The sequence below is a fragment of the Lampetra planeri genome, chromosome 12 (assembly GCF_965212315.1).
Source record: "Lampetra planeri chromosome 12, kcLamPlan1.2.h2, whole genome shotgun sequence".
Lineage (NCBI taxonomy): Eukaryota > Metazoa > Chordata > Hyperoartia > Petromyzontiformes > Petromyzontidae > Lampetra > Lampetra planeri.
In genome coordinates, this window is record NC_136118.1 from 13,003,773 (window position 1) to 13,027,551 (window position 23,779).

Genomic DNA, 23,779 nt, shown 5'->3' on the forward strand with positions numbered 1-23,779 from the left:
CGCAGGCGCTTTTGCTCTTGTGCCACGCCCATTTTTTAAACCTTTATAAACGGTGGCCTTAGGTGACCATCTCCCTCTTTCCTCCTTGTGTTGTGATCGAAACGTTGTTTGTGTGTTTATCTTTATTTTTTATTTTATTGTATTTTTTTTTATTACTAAAAGAACCAATAATAAGTCTACATTACAGACTGCCAGTATGCTCACTCAGTTTAATAACCATTGCTAGTCTACATTATAGAATTACAGTACGCTCACCAAGCTTAAAAACCAGGCTAAGTCTACATTATAGACTGCCAGTACGCTCACCGAGGTTAAGAACCAGGCTACAATCGACATTATAGACTGCCAGTACACTTACCCAGCTTAATAACCATTACTACAGTCTACATTATAGACTGCCAGTACACTCACTCCGATTAAGAACCAGGCTACAGTCTACATTAATTCGTATAATTTTCATTTTATTTTTATCATTAATATTTAAATTCACTTTATTTTTATTTTTCTATCTACATGACTTTACCAAAAGAACCATAGTACACACACACAAGACATGGAGAGTGACTCAGCATCCCGAAGTACAATAACAAAGGGGGGAAATCTTGTAGAATTAGTTTAAGAGAGAGAGAGAGGGTGATCATTTCGAACCCAGGAACGCAACCCTATTTTTCCCATAAAGGTTCAGCACTAGTCGAATGCAATTTCGCCCAACACGGGGTTTCCCATTAACATAACCCCTCCGCTCTGAAAGGTTTTCCTGTACTTAAATAATTCAGGTTAAAATATTTTAAGAGCTACAGTGTAGCTTTAATACGATCCAAATTGGTAATTATCACATGTATTGGCAGACATTATTTATTATTTCAGTAGATAACATGCTGAAGCCATGTAGTCAGCCCGGATGTAGTATTTTTTTAAAGACAGTTTTATACATTTAAAAATCAATGGAAAGCATACCACGACATATTAACTTGGTGAAATTAAAACATTTACCATGTTTTTAAGCGGACTTGTTCCATGTCCTTTTGGAAATACGGTATCTTTGGCTGTGCAGCATTCATACCTTTCACCCTAATTGTTAATGTGCTTTAGTGTTGAACTCATTGCAAACACGGACTAAATATTTAACTCCCATTCTGTTTAACATTGAATTAGGCCACAAAGACTTGCACAATTTGAAGGATGTGCACACAACGCAACTGCACACTTCACGGGATTCGGGCACACGCAGCAGATGTTCCTTCACGAGTACACTTCATGGAAAACATCGTGCAAAGCCACAGCAGACGAAGAAGTATCAGGATGTGATGCTGTTTTTACCTAAAGTCGCATTTCTTAAATAATATAAATATGTATCATGATGATTTGTCAAAAAGAATCAAGAGGAGCTTGATGGTTTTTATTTTTCTGCCCTATACTGCAGAATCACAAATATTATTCAACTCTGCCTGAGGCCGTAACCAATGACATCCGCATCGGGCCCACCCACAAACCTGAGCCCATCCCACATGTGACATGGACACATCGACCTCACAATGATTTTTATCTCCTTCATTGGCGCAACATTTTTCTGCCGCATGCATCACGCGTCTTGTTGATTTAATCGCACAGCACGAGCAAAATATTTTACGACAAAAAATTACATTCGGGTGAATAACTGATGCAATTGAATTGTTTGGGGACTTGTTACTTTTAGCAATGTGTTGAAAGATAGTGCTGTGTTCACAGTTTATCAAGAATACAATGGTACGGTGGTGGAGATGGTATCACTGCACCTAGACAATTTTTAAACATAATTCTGTTGGTGCTGTCAGAAGTGGAACTGCATTCGTAGATGACACGATTGTTGACAGTGTATTTGTGTTGGTATACGGTACCGTGCAGTGTTGCTGACACTTTACTGAAAGGTGGCTCTGTGTTGACAATGTGTTGGATATGACACGGTTCTGACGAGGCATGCAATTATTCAGCCTCCAGCAATTGTATGAATTGTCTCCTTTTTACGAAATTATTTAGGTTATCGTTTATCCCCTTTCCGTCTCAAGTTAGCCTCAATGTAACATACAAGGTATTTGTGTATATTTTACAGAACCGATTCTCACACGATTCTATGCAGGCATTGTAAGCATAATATTTAAATGTAATCAATGAACTGATGCATCTTAACATGCCTGGTGTTGGCTGAGCCATCCGGCCAGGTGGCTGAGAAGTAGAGCGAGCGGCACACAACCAAAACATTCCAAGTTAAAGTCCTGGTTGGGGGTTGACTCAGCCCATCATGCCTCTGGGATCGATAAAATAGGTACCACTTTGTGGGGAAGCCTACAGTAGTTGTCCTGTGGATATACTTGCCCGTGGAATTCCTACCAACGGAAGATGAGCATTGCCTCAATACTCATTTGATCCTGAAATCACATTTGACAATTTTTTGGGATTTTTGACATTTAAGCTGATTTTGTTTGCTGCTGTTGGAAGATTGCACTGCCCCCTCCCCCCCTGGCGCGAGTGTGGAAAAACCGGCGCCGCGTTGGCTCACCAGCTGTGTGAAGAAGGCTGCCTCCTTGGGCTGCTCTGAGTAGCGCTCGTAGTGGTCCAGGTTGTCTTGCAGCTTCAGCGTGAGCGTGTCGTAGTTGGAGCGCACCACACTCAGCACCTGGAGAGTGTGCATGCACGTCAACAATTATTGTTGCCATCAGTCGTCATCACGATCAATGGGACAAGATAGCCCGTACGTGACCACTGCACGTGTCGTCGTTTGTTGCCACTTTCCTTGGTCCTGTCGGTGTGCTCAAGTAGTGCCACATCTTTCCGGCACCAATCTCTTATGTCGTCGGCAAGCCATTCTCTGTTACTCATAATAAACGTTTTTGGGTTAGATCGCGTTATTTATAAATGTGTCGTAACCCTCCACCACCCGACACGGCCAATCAGCAAAAAAGTGTCACGTTGACAAAAGACAACGTGACACTTTTTATTATGAAAAATATTGGTCGCGAAAGCCTATGTGTTAAACCATTTAAATACGAAAGAGAAAAATTACATTTACCTGTAATTAAAACTTGATTTGAAGCTTTCCTGACTGCAGGAATCCATACTCCTTGGTTCTTTTGGTAAAGTCACGTAGGTAAAAAAATGAAATTAAAAAATAATAAATCACGACGTTTCGATCGCAGCAGTTCCACTGCTGGATTATTTTTTCCGCCTGAGGACAACCGCTTGTGTTGTGATCGAAACGTCGTGATATATTATTTTATTTTTCTACCTACGTGACTTTACCGAAAGAACCAAAGAGTATGTAATTAAAACGTAAAACATTTACGAAACACTAAATCAATGTACAATGAACTACATTCTAGATTTGAAGCTTTCGTGACTGCAAGGATTCATATTCTTAGGTTTTTTCGGTAAAGTCACGTAGGTAAAAACATTAAAATTAATAAAAGTAAAATAAAATAAAAATCAAAAATGTACTTGATACAGCTGTCGTGGCTGTGACGGTTCCACCTGAAGACGGAAGCTTGTGTTGCCTCCGAAACGTCGTGATTTTTATTTTATTTTACTTTTATTAATTTTAATGTTTTTGCCTACGTGACTTTACCGAAAAAACCTAAGAAAATGAACTACATATTTCAAAATGAATGTTTATATTTAAAAAACAATTAAAATCACATGTATTCTACCATTTAATCAATGTATATGTGTATGTTGAACTCCTTTCACAGCGTACGTAGCCAACCGTGCTAATCAGAAGTCATCATTATGGTTAAACTACGATGACACTACGAGAGAAAGCTGATATTCGCTCGCTGTGAAATGCTAACGAGATTTAGAATAACATATTCAGTTCATCTGTAAATGAATGCAGAATACATGGGAAAACGAAAAAGAGAGTGCAAGCAGAGCACATGTGTACACGTTCACCAAATTCCATTTGGCATATGAGCACACAGCTTTCAAATTGCAAGTGGCCATACGTAGACCACTGCCAATCACATAATTTGTCTCACTTACCCCCAAGAGATGCCACATGTAGCTCCAGGGGTATGCTTACGACAGGTTGGGAACTGCGGCTTCATGTAATTACGAGCCGTTAGCCCCATACCCAACATCTTCATTTGCTTCGGATTAATGGGGGCTAAACTCTGCACGATGCTCGCCGTGGATCGTTTAGCATGCTTCAAGTGCACGATCATGAACACAGGCTTACTTTGCAGCAAGGCCATTTGTAATTGCCGTTGAGCATTCGCCAACACCACGGGATCTTAATTCAATTCCATTTTAATCTGTAAATTACGCACAGCCTGTGTTGCTTCGTGTTCCCACCTGAAATGTGGCCTAATAACATGAATTAAATTAAATATATAGCAGCTACACACTGAATGGAGAACTCGAGACACAAAAGCAGGCCGACTCGTTTCACGAATCAGAGTGGAGAAGGTTGTACTCTTCCAGAAAAATGCATGTACTTCTCAATGAGTAATCTTTAATCAGCTCCACACTGGTCGAGACACAACATAGACCACACAGAGGCAATCATGCAAAATAAGACATTTTTAGTTGACTGCTCAGGCTCTCGTTGAATAACTCTCGTGTCTAGAAAAGTTTCGTATATATCTGTACATTCCCATTAATTAATGCAGGGCTCCCAATGACAGAGTTGAGATTTCATTTTTTGGCAGGTTTAACACACTGGCATCAGAACAAACACCACGAGGCAAGGCTGTGTGGCTGGCTCTGTGGAAAGTTAAAAGTGATTGGTCCCAGCCATAGGAACATGGAATGAAAATCAATGACTCAAGACCATGAAAGCAAATGAGCACCGCACGAAGCTATATTTGAGCATGTGAACGCTTAAACTTTCTGTTTGCTGAATTGAAATGAGCATGTGAAGATTTGTTTTAAAAAATTGAGACTTGAACAAGACAGTTTGCAATTTGCAGTAATGATCTCTGAGGGCATCAAATGTCTTCACGTCTTAAGATCTTTGTCCACACAACAGCAGATATTTAACAGAGTTTTGCAACATTGCAGTGCAATTGAGGGAATAAAATATTGTTCCTCTAGTTCAACATGCTAACCATACATCTCCTAGATGAGCCCTTTCTGATATATACTCAAATGCCGTTAAGTTTAAGAGTATCAAGATGACGTGCTAATACATAGATGAATATACATTGTCCTTAAGACTATTCTGTGTTTAAAAGATAAATAGACAGAGAAAGAACACTCCAACCCACAGTTTCTGTCCCTTTTGTACCCAAATAGAATGTCTCAACACATCTCAATACCAGACAACCCCTAACATCAATATTTAACGGAGGTAAGTAACTTTTTAAATACCATTGGCCCCAGTGAAATCTTGCATTGTGAATGCTGCATACCTCTCTTTTCAGAGATACTCTCACACTACGTTCCTCTCCCGTGGTGTGGCTACTTCTGTCTCAATAGAGAACATATCCGTGCTACGTCTCTCTCTGCTTCTCTCACTCCATACTGCACGTGGCCCAATGCCCACTAATAATGCATCATCACGGTCACGTTACTATTGTTGTGTCCTGCAACTAACCACACGGAGACATCGGCTAGAGGCAACGAGTTTATTATAACAATTCTTTACACTCTGTTAAACACTGCTCTGTTAAACACTGCTCTGTTAAACACTGCTCTGTTAAACACTACTCTAACATGAAGGGATACGGCCCCTTTACCCGATAGCCTACGGGAGAGACAGCCTCCCTTCCAGCGTGTCCTACACACGCCGGGCTACGCTGCACGCCGAGCTCTTGCGACGGTGGCTAGCGGATGACTGGACCAACCCACCCCGGGGTACGCAGGGTGTCGCAACACTACTGAGTACTGGGCCAGATCGAGAGAGACAAGTGGAGACAGATATGCACTGAGTGGGTGTGTGGAGCGACACAGAGGCATCGATTATTTTGTTGCTATAAATGTCCACGTGATAAACCACTTTGTTGAGCTATCATTTGCGGCCAGTTCGCTTCCGAAAAATAAGTTTTACCTGGTAACAGAAAAAGTTACGTTTTATTTGTCTATTTTTAAGCGATTTATTTACTTTTCCTATACTTTGCACTCCTATCGTGTTTTTGTATTGTTTGTTGTTGTAACGTTCTGACCTGCACCTACTGGATATCTGTGAAAAAGGGCTTTATAGCTCATCGGAATCCTCCCGTCGAAATAAATGTTCTGATTCTGATGTGTTCAGTGAGAGAAGCAGGGAGCACAACATGGAGATAACGCAAGTGAGAGAAGCAAGAGACACAGCCAGAAAGACGTTGAGTGAGAGAAGTGCATCATCGCTAAGTGTCGCGATGATGCACAGCTGATGCACAAGCACGTCACCCACATGGGAGTGCAAATTGTGGTTTCTAAAAAGTTACAAAAGTAGAGAATTATGCCAAAAAAAATGTATGCTCGAGATATAATATTCTAGAGACGTGTAGAAAAAGATTAGTTCGTGGGACCCTTAAGCAGGGAAATTTATTTTAAAAATCCACGTACATTTTTGGAACTTACAAATTAGATTTTGTAAAAATTGTAATCTAATGATGTACTGCCACTTGACTAGCTTCTCACATATCCTTTCAGTAGTTCAAAACACGTCATCCCAAATAGTACTGAACTTAAATGTATTCGGGTCTATAAGAGTGGGTATATCATTGTTTAACTATATGCATAATTGAAAAGCAAATGAATATTCATGTCTACATTAGTGTCAGGTAACATTAATTTTGCCATTGCACTGGAACACAGTTTGTGACTTTACAAACTAATGTTCCTGGCCTCACTTAGCTTGACATCACTCAAATTGAGTGTCTCCCTGCCCACAATAACAAATTAGCAGGCGCTCATCTCCATTGGCAGTCCTCAGTAAGAGGTGGGAACTTCACTTTCCTGCGACTGGGACCAGTCTATCCACAGGATGACCTTGCTGATGTCCCACAATGTGGTACTTAGATTATGGAACCATGAACAGATTATATACCGGTCTCATGCAGTGTATTGTTTTTATACAATGATAAGCACATTGCATTTCCCAGAGCATTCATTTACAGGCAGGTAGTGTGCTTTGATAACGCCTAGAATATTACTCTGCTGGCAAGGTGGCAGCATTAAAACCCTTGAGCACAGAGTCAAATTTACTCAGTTGTGAATCGAATTGCAAACTGAAGGAGTTGAGTACAACCCTCTAGGCGGCTCTGCAGCCCCAGCTACTCACAAACAGCTAGTGGCATGACGTGCTGATCTGACAACACGAATGTAATGAACCTCTTTAAGAAATTCCAACAAAACACTACTGACCGCAGCCTGTGGCAAGCGCCTGCCTGGCTGACTGGATGCATTGAAAGGATGCGTGGCTGATTGGCCGGGCACTTCGTGACTGCAGGGATTCATCTTCTTGGTTCTTTCGGTAAAGTCAGAACTATTTTATTATGTTTTATTTGTATTATTTCCCTTCTACGTGACTTTACCGAAAGAACCAAGAACACCTTGACTATGTTTTCTCCTGCTTGACATCACAACAGCAATGAAAGTTAAATATAAATTAAAAAGCATTTTTTTTGTAGAAGCCATTGACACACTCCAGCTGTTGACTGCTAAACCTCAGTATGTGCCCCAGGACTGCCAAAAATCAAACAGATCATCATTAGCAGCACGCCTGATCGATGCACTTTTGTATGAATGAGTTGGAGCGTCTTGATGGCTACCTATGTAAACCAGGGTTAATGTAGGCACTAAAGTCTATTGTCAGTTCAGCGTGCAAATGAATAGTCGCATTACTTGCTGTTTATGGCATCTGGCCTTCATATCTATTCATAGGGTGCATTAATAGCGTAAGCAAATTAAACAGGCAAGTGCTCAATTAGCAGACTAGAATCAATAACATGATAAACAAGCCCTTGATAGGATAAATTCCTAACGTTTAACTCTATTCTTAGGCGAGGCCATTAGGCAGTGAACAGGTTAAACAGCCAAGTATGGTGACATTATTAGAAACAAATAAGTGGCCAATAATGTACCCATCCCCTCCAATGGTGTTCAAGCAGACAGGAGAGACAAATTATGCAGAGATCACATGCGACCTTTAGTCCTTGTAGAACAAAGCTGTGGTGGTAGCTGACGCTCTTGACACATTAGGTCTGACTGTGCAGACATCTACGCTCGTGTGCACATGCCTTGCCATGTGGGCGTGCGAGTGTGCTCGTGAGCGAGAACAACACTTGCCATTACAGTCAAGTGCGCCTGAATAAGGGATCTCAGCCGTTGAAGTAAACAAACGTCCTTGCCACCCGTGAAATCTCACAGAATAAATATACAAATCTATTGTTTTGTTATTTAAATAACAGTGGAATGTTTATAGCTGTAAAATACACCACCACCAATTGAGTTATTGTTGTAATTTGATAACGGGTGAATGAAGTGGCCAATGGGTGAAGAGATATCAGATTAATGCAGTGGCCAATGGGTGAAGAGATATCATGACGAATGCAGTGGCCAATGGGTGAAGAGATATCATGACGATTGCAGTGGCCAATGGGTGAAGAGATATCAAGACGAATGCAGTGGCCAATGGGTGAAGAGATATCAGATGAATGTTGTGGCCAATGGGTGAAGAGACCAATGTCAGTCTCGTAGTATCACGTCTGACAAAAAGAATAGGTGCTGGAGATCTTATTACATTATTATCAAAGCACATTGAAGGAGACATTTATAATAAAAGTGTCCTCGAGGTCAAATTCAGCATTCAGGTTAAATCTGGAGCATTTGTTCACGAAATGCACTTTCATAACAGTGATGGTGACTCAATTTGAGCTATGGAGGATCAGCTTCAGCACATTGCCACAAGTTTCAGTGAAACGTCATCCCCAGACCAACTCATCCTAATATAAGTGCACCGAGCTGCACTGTAAGATCTGGTTTTAAATCACATATTCTCTTCTGTGCCTCGGTATTTTGTGATATTGTAGAAAAAAATAAAATGTGGAGTTTGTTAATGAAGATGGAAGGAATTTAATGATGTCAGGTACTTTCAAACCATGTTAATATACTGCCCCCCCCGGCCCCAAAAAATGCCAAAATGTTATTGATGCTCAAAATAACAGTTACGGTTTTGGTGCCCTGGGAAATTAGCAGATAGTTATTTATCAAAACAAACAGGTATGGCCCAGTTGCAAGCAGTGATGAATAGAACATGAATCGATTCGCTGCATATACTCTTCATGCTGTGACAAGAGGCAGGTAATGCTGAAACCCTGGGGCTGTTGCAATTCCTCACGTCCCCCCCCCACCCACACAAATCACAGAGGGGATATAAATATGCCGCATCATTTGTGTGACGCACAATTCCCTCGCAATGCCTTTGACTTATTACAACTTACTATCACCTGCATCATTGTGGCCTGCAGCCTTTACATTTAAATGGCTGGAACATGACTGTGTTATATACGCGCGCTATGCTCACTGTTGCTTGTGTAATAAAGGTCGTTGAGGCGACTTCTGGAATCCGTCTTTTATTCAACTTGTATTACAGCTTTCCTTCACACTGCTGACAGGCAGCGTGAGACGGACAGATAGAGACGCACCGCCACGTGGCAACCCGGAGCCCCGCTCCCGCGTGGCCCCCCTCCTCTGTTCGTTCCCGTTCTGACCACGTGTCGTTCGTCTCCACCCCTATTTAATACCCGGGTCACGTGGTACGTTTCCACCAATCCTGGTTAGCCTCCATGGAATGGTCCAGGCTCCCTCATAAGTTCCCGCGACCACGCTCCTGACTCATCTCCCCATTGGCTGTGGCCAAAGCCAGCAGAACCAATCCTCTATTTACAGCTGTCACCTTTCCATTACGTCAGGGCCACGCCCCTAGGCTTCCCCCCATTGGCTATAGACTAGGACCGGCAGAGCCAATCATCATGACGAGTTGTGATACGTCAGTGAGCCGGATATATCCTCAAACTACACTTGGGACACAAGCGGAAGGCATCCTGGTCAGTGTCGCGTGCGTACGAATCCAGTCACCTGCACTTGATTTTCAACTGTTTTTGCTTCCTGAGAGGTCTCCCTCTGACCACCACAACTGCACATTGCAGAATTAATATCAATGGCTGGTGTACAGTGGGTCACAAGGCCCACCATATGTGAAACAAACACCCATAGCTGTATGGCCCTTCCACTATTTCGGTCTCTCTCACTGCATTATTTTGCCACTGCCCATTAATAACCTCCGATTAGCACGGTCGGCTACGTACAGCGCGAAATACGTTTAGCGTACGTACATAGCCTGCATCACTTCTGAAACATTCCTGTTATAAGAAAATAACATTTTCTCTCGCTTTATTCGGGTGTGCAGCACGTATTTATATATATCCCAAAAAAAGTCCTTCACAAAATAAATAACTTTAATTTGTTAAAATTGGACCTCTCAGCTTGTGAAAATGTGTGCCGTGAGGAAATAATAAATCATTAACTACTCAACTCATAAAGTGGTTAGAACAGATACTATAAAAGAGAATAAAAGGGCATTAACTTATGGCCTCACTTCTAAAGGATGGTCTTTAATGAATTGTTATGAAGTGTTACATGTCAATTCATCCTCCTAAGGCTTTTACATGTAGACAATTTTGTAATACCAACATTCCTAAAATATCTCTGATTTTTTTAACTTCTTCAGATGAATGAAAAGAAACTCATCCGTAACCAAAGCAAATTCCACCATTAATTTACAACTCTAAAATATATTATTGGGCCGCAGATAAAAATAACACAGCCCCTGCTAAAATTAACTATTGGATGAGGATTAAGGGCAGTGCGTTGTACATCCATCACTGTGCTGTAACAAGCAAAGGAGGGTGCAGTTATTGAGTGCTAGGCGAAGGAGGTCACAAAACAGGAAGATGAATAGAGGTAAGGTGGTATAAAAATGTCACTAAAAATAAAAAAATATTTACTCTGAAACGCTGAAAAATAGGAACTGTAAATGCACTGTTGGCAATTAACGCAGAATGCAGTCTTTACTAAATTATGTGTGTTCCTTCTAAAGTTATATATTTACCCATGCCTGTGACAAAGACTCCATTAACACATGAGCAAGGAACTGTTCATTTTTCGTTGATGGTCCTAAGCCAGTTGTGAAAATTCCATATATATGATGTCGTAATTTTAATGAATCTCTAGGGAGGAATGACCGAGTTTGTGTTCCAACCATAATTTTGACTTGTCATCTTCTAATTCTGAGCTGAGCAACGTGATTATCTAGGTGTTTATCTTCGAGGCGGAAAAAATGAGTTGGAATAAACAGGGAAGGGATGAGGCCGAAGCCACGGGGAATTGTGGGGCAAGTGGGAGAGAGAGGTAGCTTTAACAAATAATGGTGAAGTTAGGAGGAGAGGTACGGAGAGACACGATCCCTACCTGTTCCTCAGAGAGCTGGGAAATGTGGTTCACAGCGGCAAATGACTCAATTTTCGGGCTGAAGTGATTGACGATGGCTCTGAAATAGACAAATTGCAAGACACATATTGAGAACTCATTACAATTCAAAATGGCGTAACATACATGTGTGCCTTCGTGTGAACTTTGCACCGTTATGTAAACGTGTGAAATACTCTGCTTTCAAAGCTGCGGCGGCAGTGAGAGGCTACTAAAAAGAACGAAGCGAAAAAGAGAGCGTGTCAATCTCAGGCAGAACATCCTGAAGTCTCATCAACATTGCCGTACAATACCCACCACAATGATTCATGCCCACATGGTCCAGGGCGGAACACACGCGAGGTCGACAATGATGCTTGCACGCATCTTACGGATTTCCATTCAGGGATCGAGTGACTTTTAATGGCATTATCCAAGGCCACAAGCTTTAGCCACCTTTTCCCTCTTTCCCTACACTCAGTGTCTTGCTAGCACGGAATAATTTCACCGAGATAAGTTGTATTATTGTTCCAGTGTCAACTAATAAACACTACGTGAACTTACAATGATTCAGGCCATGCAGCAGCCTATATTTTTTCTCCTTGATGGTGAATTTTATCAGTAGCAGAGGGTATTGGCTTGGCTGTACGTGTAATCGTTGTTACAAAAAGAAAAAAAATGTACTGTGAAAAGTTTACCTTTGATATGCAGCTTTAACCAACCCTATTTTAAGCTACCGCATACTTCGATTTAAACAGCAAAGTTTTTAACTGGCTCAGTGATTCTTTGCTCATTTCGGCAATGCGTTATTGCTCCTCTATTTCGGTGCCTTTGAGACAGTGGTAACAATTCTGCATTTCCACGGATGATGGCTCTCGGGTGTCCCACAAAGTACAACTCAATTTAACAACCCCCGGGATTTGAGCTAGCAGTCCTCTGACTGCGAGTCAAGTGCTCCAACCACATTACCACCCAGCTAGATACGCTAGCTGACTAGCTAATAATAATGGACTATTGCATCGTTTCATCACGAATGCCTATCTCTACGTACTGAAAAGTAATTCACTGTCTCTGGAGATCAGGGAACAAATCACGACCCTTACCTCAGAGTACCGCATGATTTGTTGGTAGTAGTGGAGAATAGAACTGAGATTACTTAGCTCAGAGAATAGGCCTCTTCAGATTGAACTGAATTGGTTTTCGAGCTCTGCCTTTTTTTACAAAGAAATTTTCAAGGAAAAAAAGTATCTTCTTTGGAGATATGTTGTTTTGACCCAAAACTTTTTTTTCATACATGTGGATTTGGGAAGGATGGCATGGGTGTAAGAGCAATTTAAATTCAGCTCAATGAGTTCCAATTCCAGGTCATTCTGTGCCGAGACATTCGTTACGTTACGGTTGCAGTACACTTGCAAGTAGCTGTATATTGTGCAATACCAGTGACAAATGGAAATCTTTAACCTGGTTAAGACCTCCCGGAGATCAACTCGGTTTAAAATTAGTACCTAACGTGATGTGTCAAAACATCAGTACCAAGGAGCACAAAAGGAGGCTAGGCATGATGCTGATTGTACCACTGCAAGATGTGTTACACCAGCCCAAATAAGTGACCACTAATGGCACTTGCCCCACCAGTGTATAGGACAGTACAGGGGGGAAAAAACCCTTAAAAATTGTGAGTATGCACACACACAGAAAAAAAACTGGAACAAAGAAAAACCACGCCGACATATGATCTGTGAGAGGTTCAGAGAGATGACAGAGAAGACATTTCATTTCAAACAATGTGAACATTCACCTGATGTTCACCAGGGCTTGTATTACTTTGCTGGCAGGTTCTTTCCATTGCCCATTGTTTGTAGAGTGCCTCAACACTGAGAACACAAACAACACACACAACCCATTGCAATGCACCATCAAGGTACAATAGATGCAATATTGCTTCATACTTATTGTTATGCAGTTGTATATATATGTATATGTTTATACAGGATCACGCACACTCCAGCCTGCAAGCCCTCTCCTATCAAGTGGTATTGCTGTTTACCTTGTATTATATCAATTGCCTAAAAGTTTACAAATACATGATGTATTAATTTTACATTGAAGGCCCTTTGTAAGACTATACGGTATACAACTACGGATAAGTATACTTAAGTATTAACCATATTTTCAGCATACATAAATATTAACAGTACTATGTATACCAATATGAGTATGTGATGCATCTATGAAAAAACTATATTTCATTTATATTCAAGGATATATTGATAAGGATATAATTTTACAGTAACTCATGAAGCTATCGAGGAAGACTGCATGTAATAATTAAATAAAGCTAAGAACGTCATCATAATTTTAAGTCCACCGTCTTATGGACCTTCCTGGTGAATATTTTACAGCGTTGACTCCACCAATCGCTGCTACTTGACATATGTCTGCATGCTGTACTAAAAGCAGGAATTTAAATAGAGCAATTTTGTTCATCGTTTGCCATGTTAACAGTTGGCATATGCAGCGATGGGTGCCTGCCATGTGAATGTGGAATATCCACCAAAGGTTCAAAGGTTGACGACTGCCGGTGAAGAGGAGCTGCACTTTTCACGTTGTTCAAGAAGGAGGACTCATCGACTCTATTCACACAACTAGATAACAAAGCTCTCCATGTGAGAATAACCCACACGTTCGGAACACAAAGAAATATGTGGCAGTTCGTATACCCTTGATGTAAGCTGTTACAATCAATCTAAATAATAACTATTCCCAGAAAACTAGTGTTATGTTTTGTTATGTTTATTTTGTTATGTTTTGTTTTTATTATAATGGTACATTTAATGGCCAGACAAATTTTTCATTTGTAAATGTAAAGAAGAACAAAATATTTCAAAGCACAAAGGCTTCTATTGATTTATTTTATACGTGCAAAGAAATAACATTGTGTGTGTGTGCAGACACTAATAAGTAAATACTGCACCGGAAATAATAAAGTAAAAAAAATCTGAACAGCAGCCAAATACGTGTAACATTGGGCTTGGGAGTTACAGGTTCCTAGGCAGCTGTTTCACTGCTTGGTCTCACACACGAACCCTGCTTTTTAATGAGCACCTCAGGCAGCGCTATAATAAGCCCGACGCAAGCACGGCACATCACATGCGCCACGATGTGAGGTGGTGGGGGAGATTTAAAACCTAAATAAATAAATTAATCCACACTACTTTTAACACTCTGCCCATCCGAACCAAAATCCTAGCACCAGACTATGGCCCGTGTGTTATTACACATACGGTGCAGAGATGACCTCGAGATCATACGGTAAAATAATTGCATTCAAGGACCGAGTGATTCAAGAGGCAGGTAGCCAGTGCTGTATATACGTACACACACATACATGCGCGTAAGAAAATAACCATCCTGATTCGGCAGATTAACTGCTATTAGTGACCACCTAATAGGGTCAGCACAGCACTCACAGGTGATATGGCTGTGCCGTGCTGAGTTTAATGTCTCCCCAATGCTGATATTTAAGTAACACAACTGATCATTTAGGGTTAAAGTTGATCAATGAGCGGACTAGGGCATAATATATTATCCATGGCCAGAAATGGCTCTCATGTCACTGTGATTTTGGTGCAATGCATAGACCAATTGAACTATCCCTCACCGCACAAAACAAAAATCGACCATAAAGCTCTAACAGACTGTTGGGGCAAGTGCTGTTAACGAGCACCTATGACATACTGGGACTTTGTGAAAAGCGTCCTACGAGTCAATAAGCGACGCGAAAAGAGCTGGTATGGCTAACACCATGCCTCTGTCTCCCCCAATGATGATGTTCACACACCACACCAGGTTCTCATTCTAAGGCCGAGTCGACAAAGGAAAGACCTAGGATGGGTTCAGAAATCCATCAATGATATTATCTGTGAGATGTCACACACAGATGCGCACACATAAAGATACAGACATGCACCGAATACCGACTTGAGCATCGTGGACTAACGAAGCATGCTAAATAATACAACTGAGCTTTAGTTGGTACGTTAAACCAAATTTTGATAGGTGGTCTCCGACACCCTGCGGCTCAAATACAATCGAATCCCATCTCTGTGCTGGGCACCCAGAAACGTGTATATAATTCACATTGTAATTTTACATAAATAACTTACGTTAAAGTCTAAGTTGTGTTTTGCGATCTCTGCGAGCACGGGCCCGTGCCATCCCGATCTGCGTTTGTGTGCCGCTACTCAGCACACAATTGTGCCACGATCAGGATTGGCCTGCAAGGAATGAGTGCAGATCGTACCCATGGAGTAGAGGTTGTCGAAGACCTGGTGCATGCGGATGATCTCGTAGTAGAGCTCGTCGTAGCTGCCAGGGGTCGGCAGGAAGGTGTCCCCGAACGTGATGAACATGTTGAACAGGTTCACCACCTGGGCATACAAAAACAACGAAAACATCATCTGTGTACCCAATAGGCTGTTGAGGACAATGATGTTAGGGAGCACCTATTTAGGCACACGAGGAAGTGCTGTGGACAGTACCATGCCAGGATGACGCTGTTTTCCCCCCAGTGGTGATATTTGCACATCAGATGGTAATTTCAGGCTAAGTAAACCTCGTGGAGGCCCAGGACAGATTCAGACGTTCACCAATGATGTTCACTGTGACTAGGAATCGAACTCGGGTGGCCAAGTTCATAGCACAGTGCGATATCCACTAAGCCACCGCTCCCATACGTGCACACGCACATCCGCATGAGAAAGCAATGGACTGATAACGTTCCCCAAGTGAAACCGTTGATAAAATAATAGTGGATCATATTCAATAACTTCAATGAATGATGAAGGGTCGGATTCCTGTGTCGACGGAACCAGAGCCCACCAATTAAGGGAAAATAGTAACATTCGTAGGCAACGGCTGCAATTTAATGGGGCTAATTCTTTCAAATTGGGATGGACCACAAACAATTCAGTTTTATAGCAGCCAGCTCTGACATCACAGTACAAAGATGCTGCACCTGGTTTGTGGGTAAGAAATGTTGTTCTGGGCACAAATGTTGTCACGCCAGGTGCCGTCCGAAACACATGCACCCCCCCCCCCCAATCCCCATGCCAATTTAGTGCATAAAATGTCAAAGTTAATGTAACACGGCACTTTGCACAATGCAACTCTATAAGTGTGTCTACCAGGATGCAATTAAAACATAATCAGCCCCCCCCCCCAAGATGGAAGATCCCCAATACTTGGATTAAATCTCATCTGGAAAGAATTCAAAGCAATCAGAAACTAAGTGCTTGCAAAAAACCTTTGCAGTTGGGTATACCCTGACCTGGCATTGTTTCAGAGCAATCAATATCTAATCGCATTCAAATAGAACTGCCATTCACTCAGCACTAGTGATGGCTCAATGCCATCTCTCTCTGTCTTCTTCATATCGAGTCCATTTTTTCACTACCATCAACAACAACAATCGCCATACCGCCACTAAGTGGCGGTAACGTCACCACGGTGCTTGTGCCAGGCTATGTGCACGTTAAGGCCATGTGAAGTGTCGAACGCCCGCTGGGAGGAGGTCACGGGACAGACCCAGGTGCCATGGGTCGACTGAATGAGATGACTGGTCGATGCGCCACCTGTGGCCCCTATTGTACCACCATCACCACCAGCAGCAGCTATAGCACCCATCCCTAGTCTCATCAAAGGACAATGGAAAATCTAAAAGGCTAACACAGTATTAAAATCGCTCTCATCATATTCAGCCATGGCCAATCCATGACTGAATTAAGGTCTCTCTCCAAGCCACCGCCACTTTTCATGGTCCTGTAATGAAATCCGCCCAGCTCACGGGCGGATTTCATTACTCTATCTCCTCACTGGACATCCTTTCGGTGCGTTCCCCGCCTTGGCTGCCACGTCATCATAAATTTTGACAACCTGCCTCAAATCGCTTCTTTTGATGTGTCCTGCCTAACGGTCAGAATGTTGTCTTTAAACCTGCGTGGTTCTCTAATCCACCTGTTCCTCTTGCTGTCTCTAACGTCATACCAAGCATATATCTTGCCATGCTTATACTAAACTAAAACACAGCATATATATTACCTGATTAAATTTTTACAATAATTTTTATGAAAGAGTGCATCGACAATTTGAGTGTAGACCATGGCAAAAGGGGCCAGTTTCACAAGCATGGCATTCCGTCACATGCTGTCACTCAAGAGTGGCTCCTTTCCCACAACATACGGAGATATTAAGCAACTGCTCCAAGTTTCACAATGCATTTACAGGACAATGTGGATGATGACTGACAGCATCTTTATTAATGCGCCTACACTTCAACGTTGATTAGGATAGCCGACAACAACGTGAGCACTAGATGATGTGAAAGTCTAATTAATTTATTAAGGAAAGCTCTCTCTGGGGCCTGACATGTTCCCTTTGAGATTGCAGTGAATTTAGAGCATCATGTTTCTTGATTTGTGCCTCGCTAAATCTGACACTCTGCAATGCACGTGACTTTCAAAAACTATTCAAATGTACCGTGATTTCAAGATTGTAACTAAAATAACAAGATAAAACTCCACTGCCAGACTTCTCACCCACACCTGTAATTGAGACCACATCACCCCCCCCAATATCCCATCCCTTATACTCGCTCGAAACCCAATCCCATACACTTGCTCTGAACCCCATCTTGGATCAATTCCAAGATGTACTGGCCATCATCGAAGTCCTTCATGCACTCGGCCCTGCCTACCTCTCCCCTCTCGATTCACTCTCGTCCGCTCTCGTGTCACTCTACTCCCCTCCACGTGCTCTCCTACCTCTCCGCTCTCAACTCACGTTCCTCCCCTCCACGTACTCTCCACTCCAGCAATAAACCCTTTCTGTCGAAGCGCCAAGTTGACGCCTCGCTCATTGGGAAGTCGCTAATTTTCCTGTGTTGCCCCATTATATAGATTCCTTGCTTTTGTTGAGGTCCAGGTTCAAGATCTTCCTTTTTTTTTTGCTCCGAGTATACCGGAGTGGTGGCGTGGTGAAGCGCAGTGGTTGGTGCTCTGTACCCAGCAATCTGCATTCTATTTTAGGCCATGGCTGACATCAACAGTGGCCAGCGTGGTGAAATACATTCATAAATGGATTTTTTTTAAATGGCTGAAATATCATAAATTAAATTACTAACTTCCTCTTTCTGAGAATAGGTGTTTCCCTTTTTTCTGGCAACAAAACAGGTGTTAAGATGTTAAAACACCAAACTGAAACCTTTTCTGTTTAGAAAATAAACATGCCCATTGTTTATGTGGTTATATTTATACGCTACACGAGCAGCTGCCATAGAAAACATAAAGGTGTTATATTAATACATTAATTGTAAAAACTACCACCAGAATTGTACCCTTGGTGTAAACTCGTCCTACTTGAGTCAATAATTGAGCAAATGCATGCATATAGTTCAACTTTAAATAGCATTTCTGGGACTAATTGGGCTATGGCGTAAAGACAATGCGCTGAAAACACTTTATTGCCATCGGCATTTTTTTATATTGATCTACAAATGAAATAAACACATCACGACCTAAAATTTCCAGCAATGGTCCTTCATCGCAGTGAAGAAGGGCGGTTGAACAAAGGCCATTGTCAGAAACATCGGTTCACTCATTTTCAGTCATACAACAGGATTTGTGAATCATGATGGCGGTTAAGTATTGTCAGCCTAAGCATCAGTAATGTCCTCATGTATTCTCAAGCCCGAAGTGGCCTTAGACATTTGTATCGCATTTAAAAAAAATGATTGCAAGTCTGTTTACTCTGTTATCAAAATCTCGGGAAGCAAAGTTGCTGATGAATCTATAAACTGTTTAAAGATTATGATGCTAGTTTCCATTGTCATGGACAGGGCACGATGTTTCCAGCTGGTACATGTCAGCATACTTGCCCAATGAAGTGCCAGATTCCCACGCAACACTCCTCTGTCTCCCTCAACACGCACCTCCGATTAGTAGCACAGTTGGCGACGTACGGTGCGAGAGAAGTTGAACACATACAGACATGAATGTGGCTTTGCACAGGAAGGGAAGCAGCAGGGGAGGTTTGGACAAGGTACGCTACCTGCAGGGCGAGTGGGAAGATGTTGTGCTTGCTCAACAGCGCCGTCTCGTTGGACAGGAGGAACTTGAGCAGGCTGATCAGCGCTGTCCCAGAAACAAAAACGCACGGACACAGCACCGAGCATTACAACATAAACATGCACATCATCACTCAATTCAGCAAGGGGAGTCAATTACAAAGGACATACTTCACTTGGCTATATTATTAAATTCATCCATTCAGCAAAATATAATTATATCGTTGTATGGTCCTTCCTGGCATCTTGTGAAGCTTTTGACTAAGCAGACGCATCAAACGTAAACCTCGCGTGTGCACACGCGCACGTGTCCGTGTCCTTGGGGAAAAATGACGTGTTTCTACACCGTAACTCAGTCAACATTCATCATACAATCTGAGTATTAATGATGTGTATAACATATTCATGTTTCATACCGTGCTTGTGCAAATGAAAACAACGTTAATTATGAGCGATAATACAAAGCAGTGCAATGTTAATAGCGCCCATGACAAAGGAATGCCTTTGTGACCGACCTACATTAAAATACACATGCTTCGCTTTGCCACGAAAATCTAAAACAACATCAAAGCGAGCTACAAAATCACTTGCCCCCACCAATTTAACACAGATGACAACCGATGGCAAGGCTTGTCATGTGGTGACATTTTTGAATCGAAAAAAGGGCAGGTGGGGCATTGCGTGCAGGCTGTCTTTGGATGCTTGACAGCATTTCTTTACAGGGTATGATATTCATCGCCCGAGGCAGTGGCGACCTGAATGTGCATGGTACCTAAATGCAGATGAGCGGAGAGGACAGAAGAGATCAATCGGTGCCTTGTCCCCTCTGCAGCACCCTAAATATATTCGAGGAATGTGTGTGCCCTCCCTTTTAAAGGCCATTCAGGATCAAATAGCTAAATGGGTTGAAAAAATGTGGCATACCAAAATTTTGGCCCACCAAGTGTCATGTGCTAATTAGCTTACAGCGGTTGCAATCAATGGGCAAATGGAATGTTTTGCACATCCTGAGTGTTTTGAATTTACCCCATGTCTCCATTGAAAAAATATGTTGCCCTCTCGACATGTTTACAAAACGTAAGCATGCCATGCATACATTCATTAAAGTGGCGTGGATTTTCACATTGCATGGAAAAAGTCAAAATGGGAACAGTGTTTATGGTTTATCAGGGGCTTGTGTACATGTTGTCTGAAAACGTTCATAGTGACTACAACTCAACGACCGATTCAACCGTGCGTGTTCAGATGCAAGGCTACCACCAATACAGATTTGCCGAAGGGCAATATCACATTTCAAATGATCTCCCCCACTGTGCACTATACATGATGCATGTGTGCTTGGTTCATTTATTGCAAGTTTGTGTATATGTGTGTGTATCGGGGTGCGTACCAGTTACCCTGGTCTATTAACCGATGACACTTGGGGAAAATTGCATGACCTTCTGCGAGTGAGTATTAAAAAAAATGATTATTACTAATATATACTGTGTAAGTTTATATTTATGCACACGTGAAACATAAGTGGCTGTATATGTCAAAACAAATGTAGCTTATGGCTATCTGCAGTGCTAGCTTCAAGTAGCATTGTAATGTCTTTCGGTTTCAAATCGATCACAGGAAATGCATTCGGACTACCAATACGGAGGTTCACTCTGTCGAACGCTCTTACATCAGAAGCTACATCAACACTGGTGTCTGGGAGCCATGTCGACATAAGGGAGGGGGGGGGCTGTTTTATCTATATTGGGCAGTCAAATTTGCAATTAGAAAAATGTCACATACCGAATTGCCAATCAATTCCCATCAATGTTGACATTACAAAAATCTTAGTTTTGTCACAACTCGGAAATGATGAGATTTTCACGATCGATACTTAATTGTAGCAATTTCCCCACATGGTACAAAGGGGTTATTTATTACAAACAAAGCAATATAATGATGCCTACAAACTCAAGCGTCTGCTAAATAAATTTATTGCATAAAAACACATCGCAAAATGGACGAAGGTACTCGATGTGCGAAAGTCACTCATGCTATGTGTTTGGCACAGAGATCAGCCATCCTGTGTGACACCACATGGAAGTCAGCTGTATGAGGCAGTACAGCAAATAGGGTCTGAGCAATTCTGCGTGGAATTTGAGGGTCATCCCATTTTACGACCCCTTTGAGATCCTGGATGAAAAGCACTATATAAATGTAATTATTATTATTACAGGTGACTTTTATCCAGGCTTTCCAATTCTTTCCCACATTTTAAATCGATCAACAACAAATCATTGCTGGGTATCCCAAGCATCTTGTGAATCGCTTTTCTAAAAAAGTCAGAAACACATTCCTGCGGAGGGAGCTGGTAGGAACGTTGGGTTGCTTGGTCAATGGCCAGGGTCAACGGCAGCGTGGTGTATTCCGCAAATATGTCCGACTGTGAGGGCGGGCACAAGCTGGCGTGAGTAGGCTAAACGTTGAGTTTTATAAGGGTATCACGGGGTGACCAGCCCCTCCCCACCCAGCCCCACCCCTCCCACCCCCCACCCTCCCCACCCAGCCCCTCCCCACCCTCCTCACCCAGTTAGTTTTCGATTGAAAACTAATTTTCTTTAGAACTGCTTTTAGTGTTCAGTGTGTCGTCCTTCCCCCACACCTCCGACTAGCACGGTTGGCTACGTACGGTGCGAAAGAAGTTCCACATACATAGTCACTGACCATCAAGGCAAGAATTTGGCTGAAACTCACCGGCCCAGAACTCCTGCCAGGTGTAATGCAGACGAACGCGACACTTCTTCTGATAGCAGATGAGCTTGTGCGAGATTGAAACGCAGCGCCTAAGGGGGGGGGGGGGGGGAATTGGCGTGTTAGAGCGATGGCAGAAACTGGCAGGGTGCAGCAGATTGCCAGCACCACTGTGCACATGTGAGCTGACTTTACGACAAATGTCACGCAAAATGGAAGTGTATTACTGCTTAAATTCCTGTGCTCCATTACAATACATCATCACCCACCGAGTCAGGTAATGCTGTGCTCTGTAAGAGTGGAATGTCACGTTTGAATCCATCGCAGATTAATTTTACTGAGAAACATTTACTTTAGATACAACTCATCCAGTGAAATACTCTAAACGCACGCTGATTCGAAATGTGGAGATAAAAACTGCATGACCCCGAGAAAAATCCATGCGACCACGGGGAGAACATGAAAACTCCAATCATACAGGCATCATGGTCGGGATCGAACCCACGATCTCCTGTATACCAGGCGATGTAGTTAACATCTCGCCATCGTGGTACCCCGATACAAAAGTGGCAATGACTATGACAATGCAAAAACTGCCACAGAGGACAAACACACTGGCAACTTACGTGTAGAGATCCATCGGGAATTCTTTCATCATGTGCGTTACTATGAACTCCACCATCAGGTCTGAAGAGAAATGTAAAAACAATTACCGACTGCAGAGAATCTCAGCGCCATGCCAAGACCGAGTGACAAGATGCTGCAGGCACTGCGGCAATGGATACATTATCAAATGAAGGTTTTGTTTTTCCCCAAAGGAGGGTGACAGTGCTATAACCACGTCAAATGTAAATAAATGTAATCAGCTACATTTGGCCTCAGCTGTTAGGTAGATGACAAAACGTGCCTATAAGCATGTCAAGCAACAGTGTCATCATCAGAACAACAATTACATTACAGTAAAACCTTGGATTGCGAGCATAATTCGTTCCAGAAACGTGTTTGTAATCCAAAGCACTTGTATATCAGTTGTGATCACGTGACGCTCGGCAGACAACGCGTATACACGTACTACTCGTATTGCAAGACCTCGCTCGTTTATCAAATTCATATTTATTTTTAAAAATTGCTCGTCTTGCAAAACACTCGCAGACCAAGTTACTCGCAATCCAAGGTTTTACTGTATATGCTTCTTGGCTGTGAATCTCAAAAGGGAATAGGTGCAGACTGCATGCGGATGTTCCAAACATCACATCCAAGCTAGGCAAATGTTGCATTAATTACTGTGCTGAAACCCCACTCTTTCCCAACAGACCATGGTATTTATAATAAATCTCACGCTTCAATTTGTTTTTCAACAAGGCACAACATGAAGCATTGGGTGACAAGTCTATAGATTTTGCTGGAAAGCAATTCTTATCAGTCTTTGCACATCCCAGAAGACTATCATCATTACCTTTCTGACACAAGTCTGTGACGTGACACGTTTCTTCAATCGAGAAC

At 42.2% G+C, this 23,779-nt stretch overlaps 1 protein-coding gene across 1 annotated transcript in view; it reads right to left on the reverse strand.

Annotated features, from left to right (window-relative positions):
* Nucleotides 1–23,779, reverse strand: part of ARMH3 (armadillo like helical domain containing 3) — an 87,455-nt gene that overhangs the window by 9,391 nt on the left and 54,285 nt on the right. Inside the window, exons 19-25 of the mRNA XM_078599570.1 lie at nt 22,903–22,963; nt 22,280–22,368; nt 19,531–19,613; nt 15,728–15,854; nt 13,223–13,298; nt 11,428–11,506; nt 2,537–2,653 (exon numbers count right to left, since the gene is read on the reverse strand). Of these exons, the coding sequence (XP_078455696.1) occupies nt 2,537–2,653; nt 11,428–11,506; nt 13,223–13,298; nt 15,728–15,854; nt 19,531–19,613; nt 22,280–22,368; nt 22,903–22,963 (632 nt within the window). The remainder of the gene's footprint in view (nt 1–2,536; nt 2,654–11,427; nt 11,507–13,222; nt 13,299–15,727; nt 15,855–19,530; nt 19,614–22,279; nt 22,369–22,902; nt 22,964–23,779) is intronic.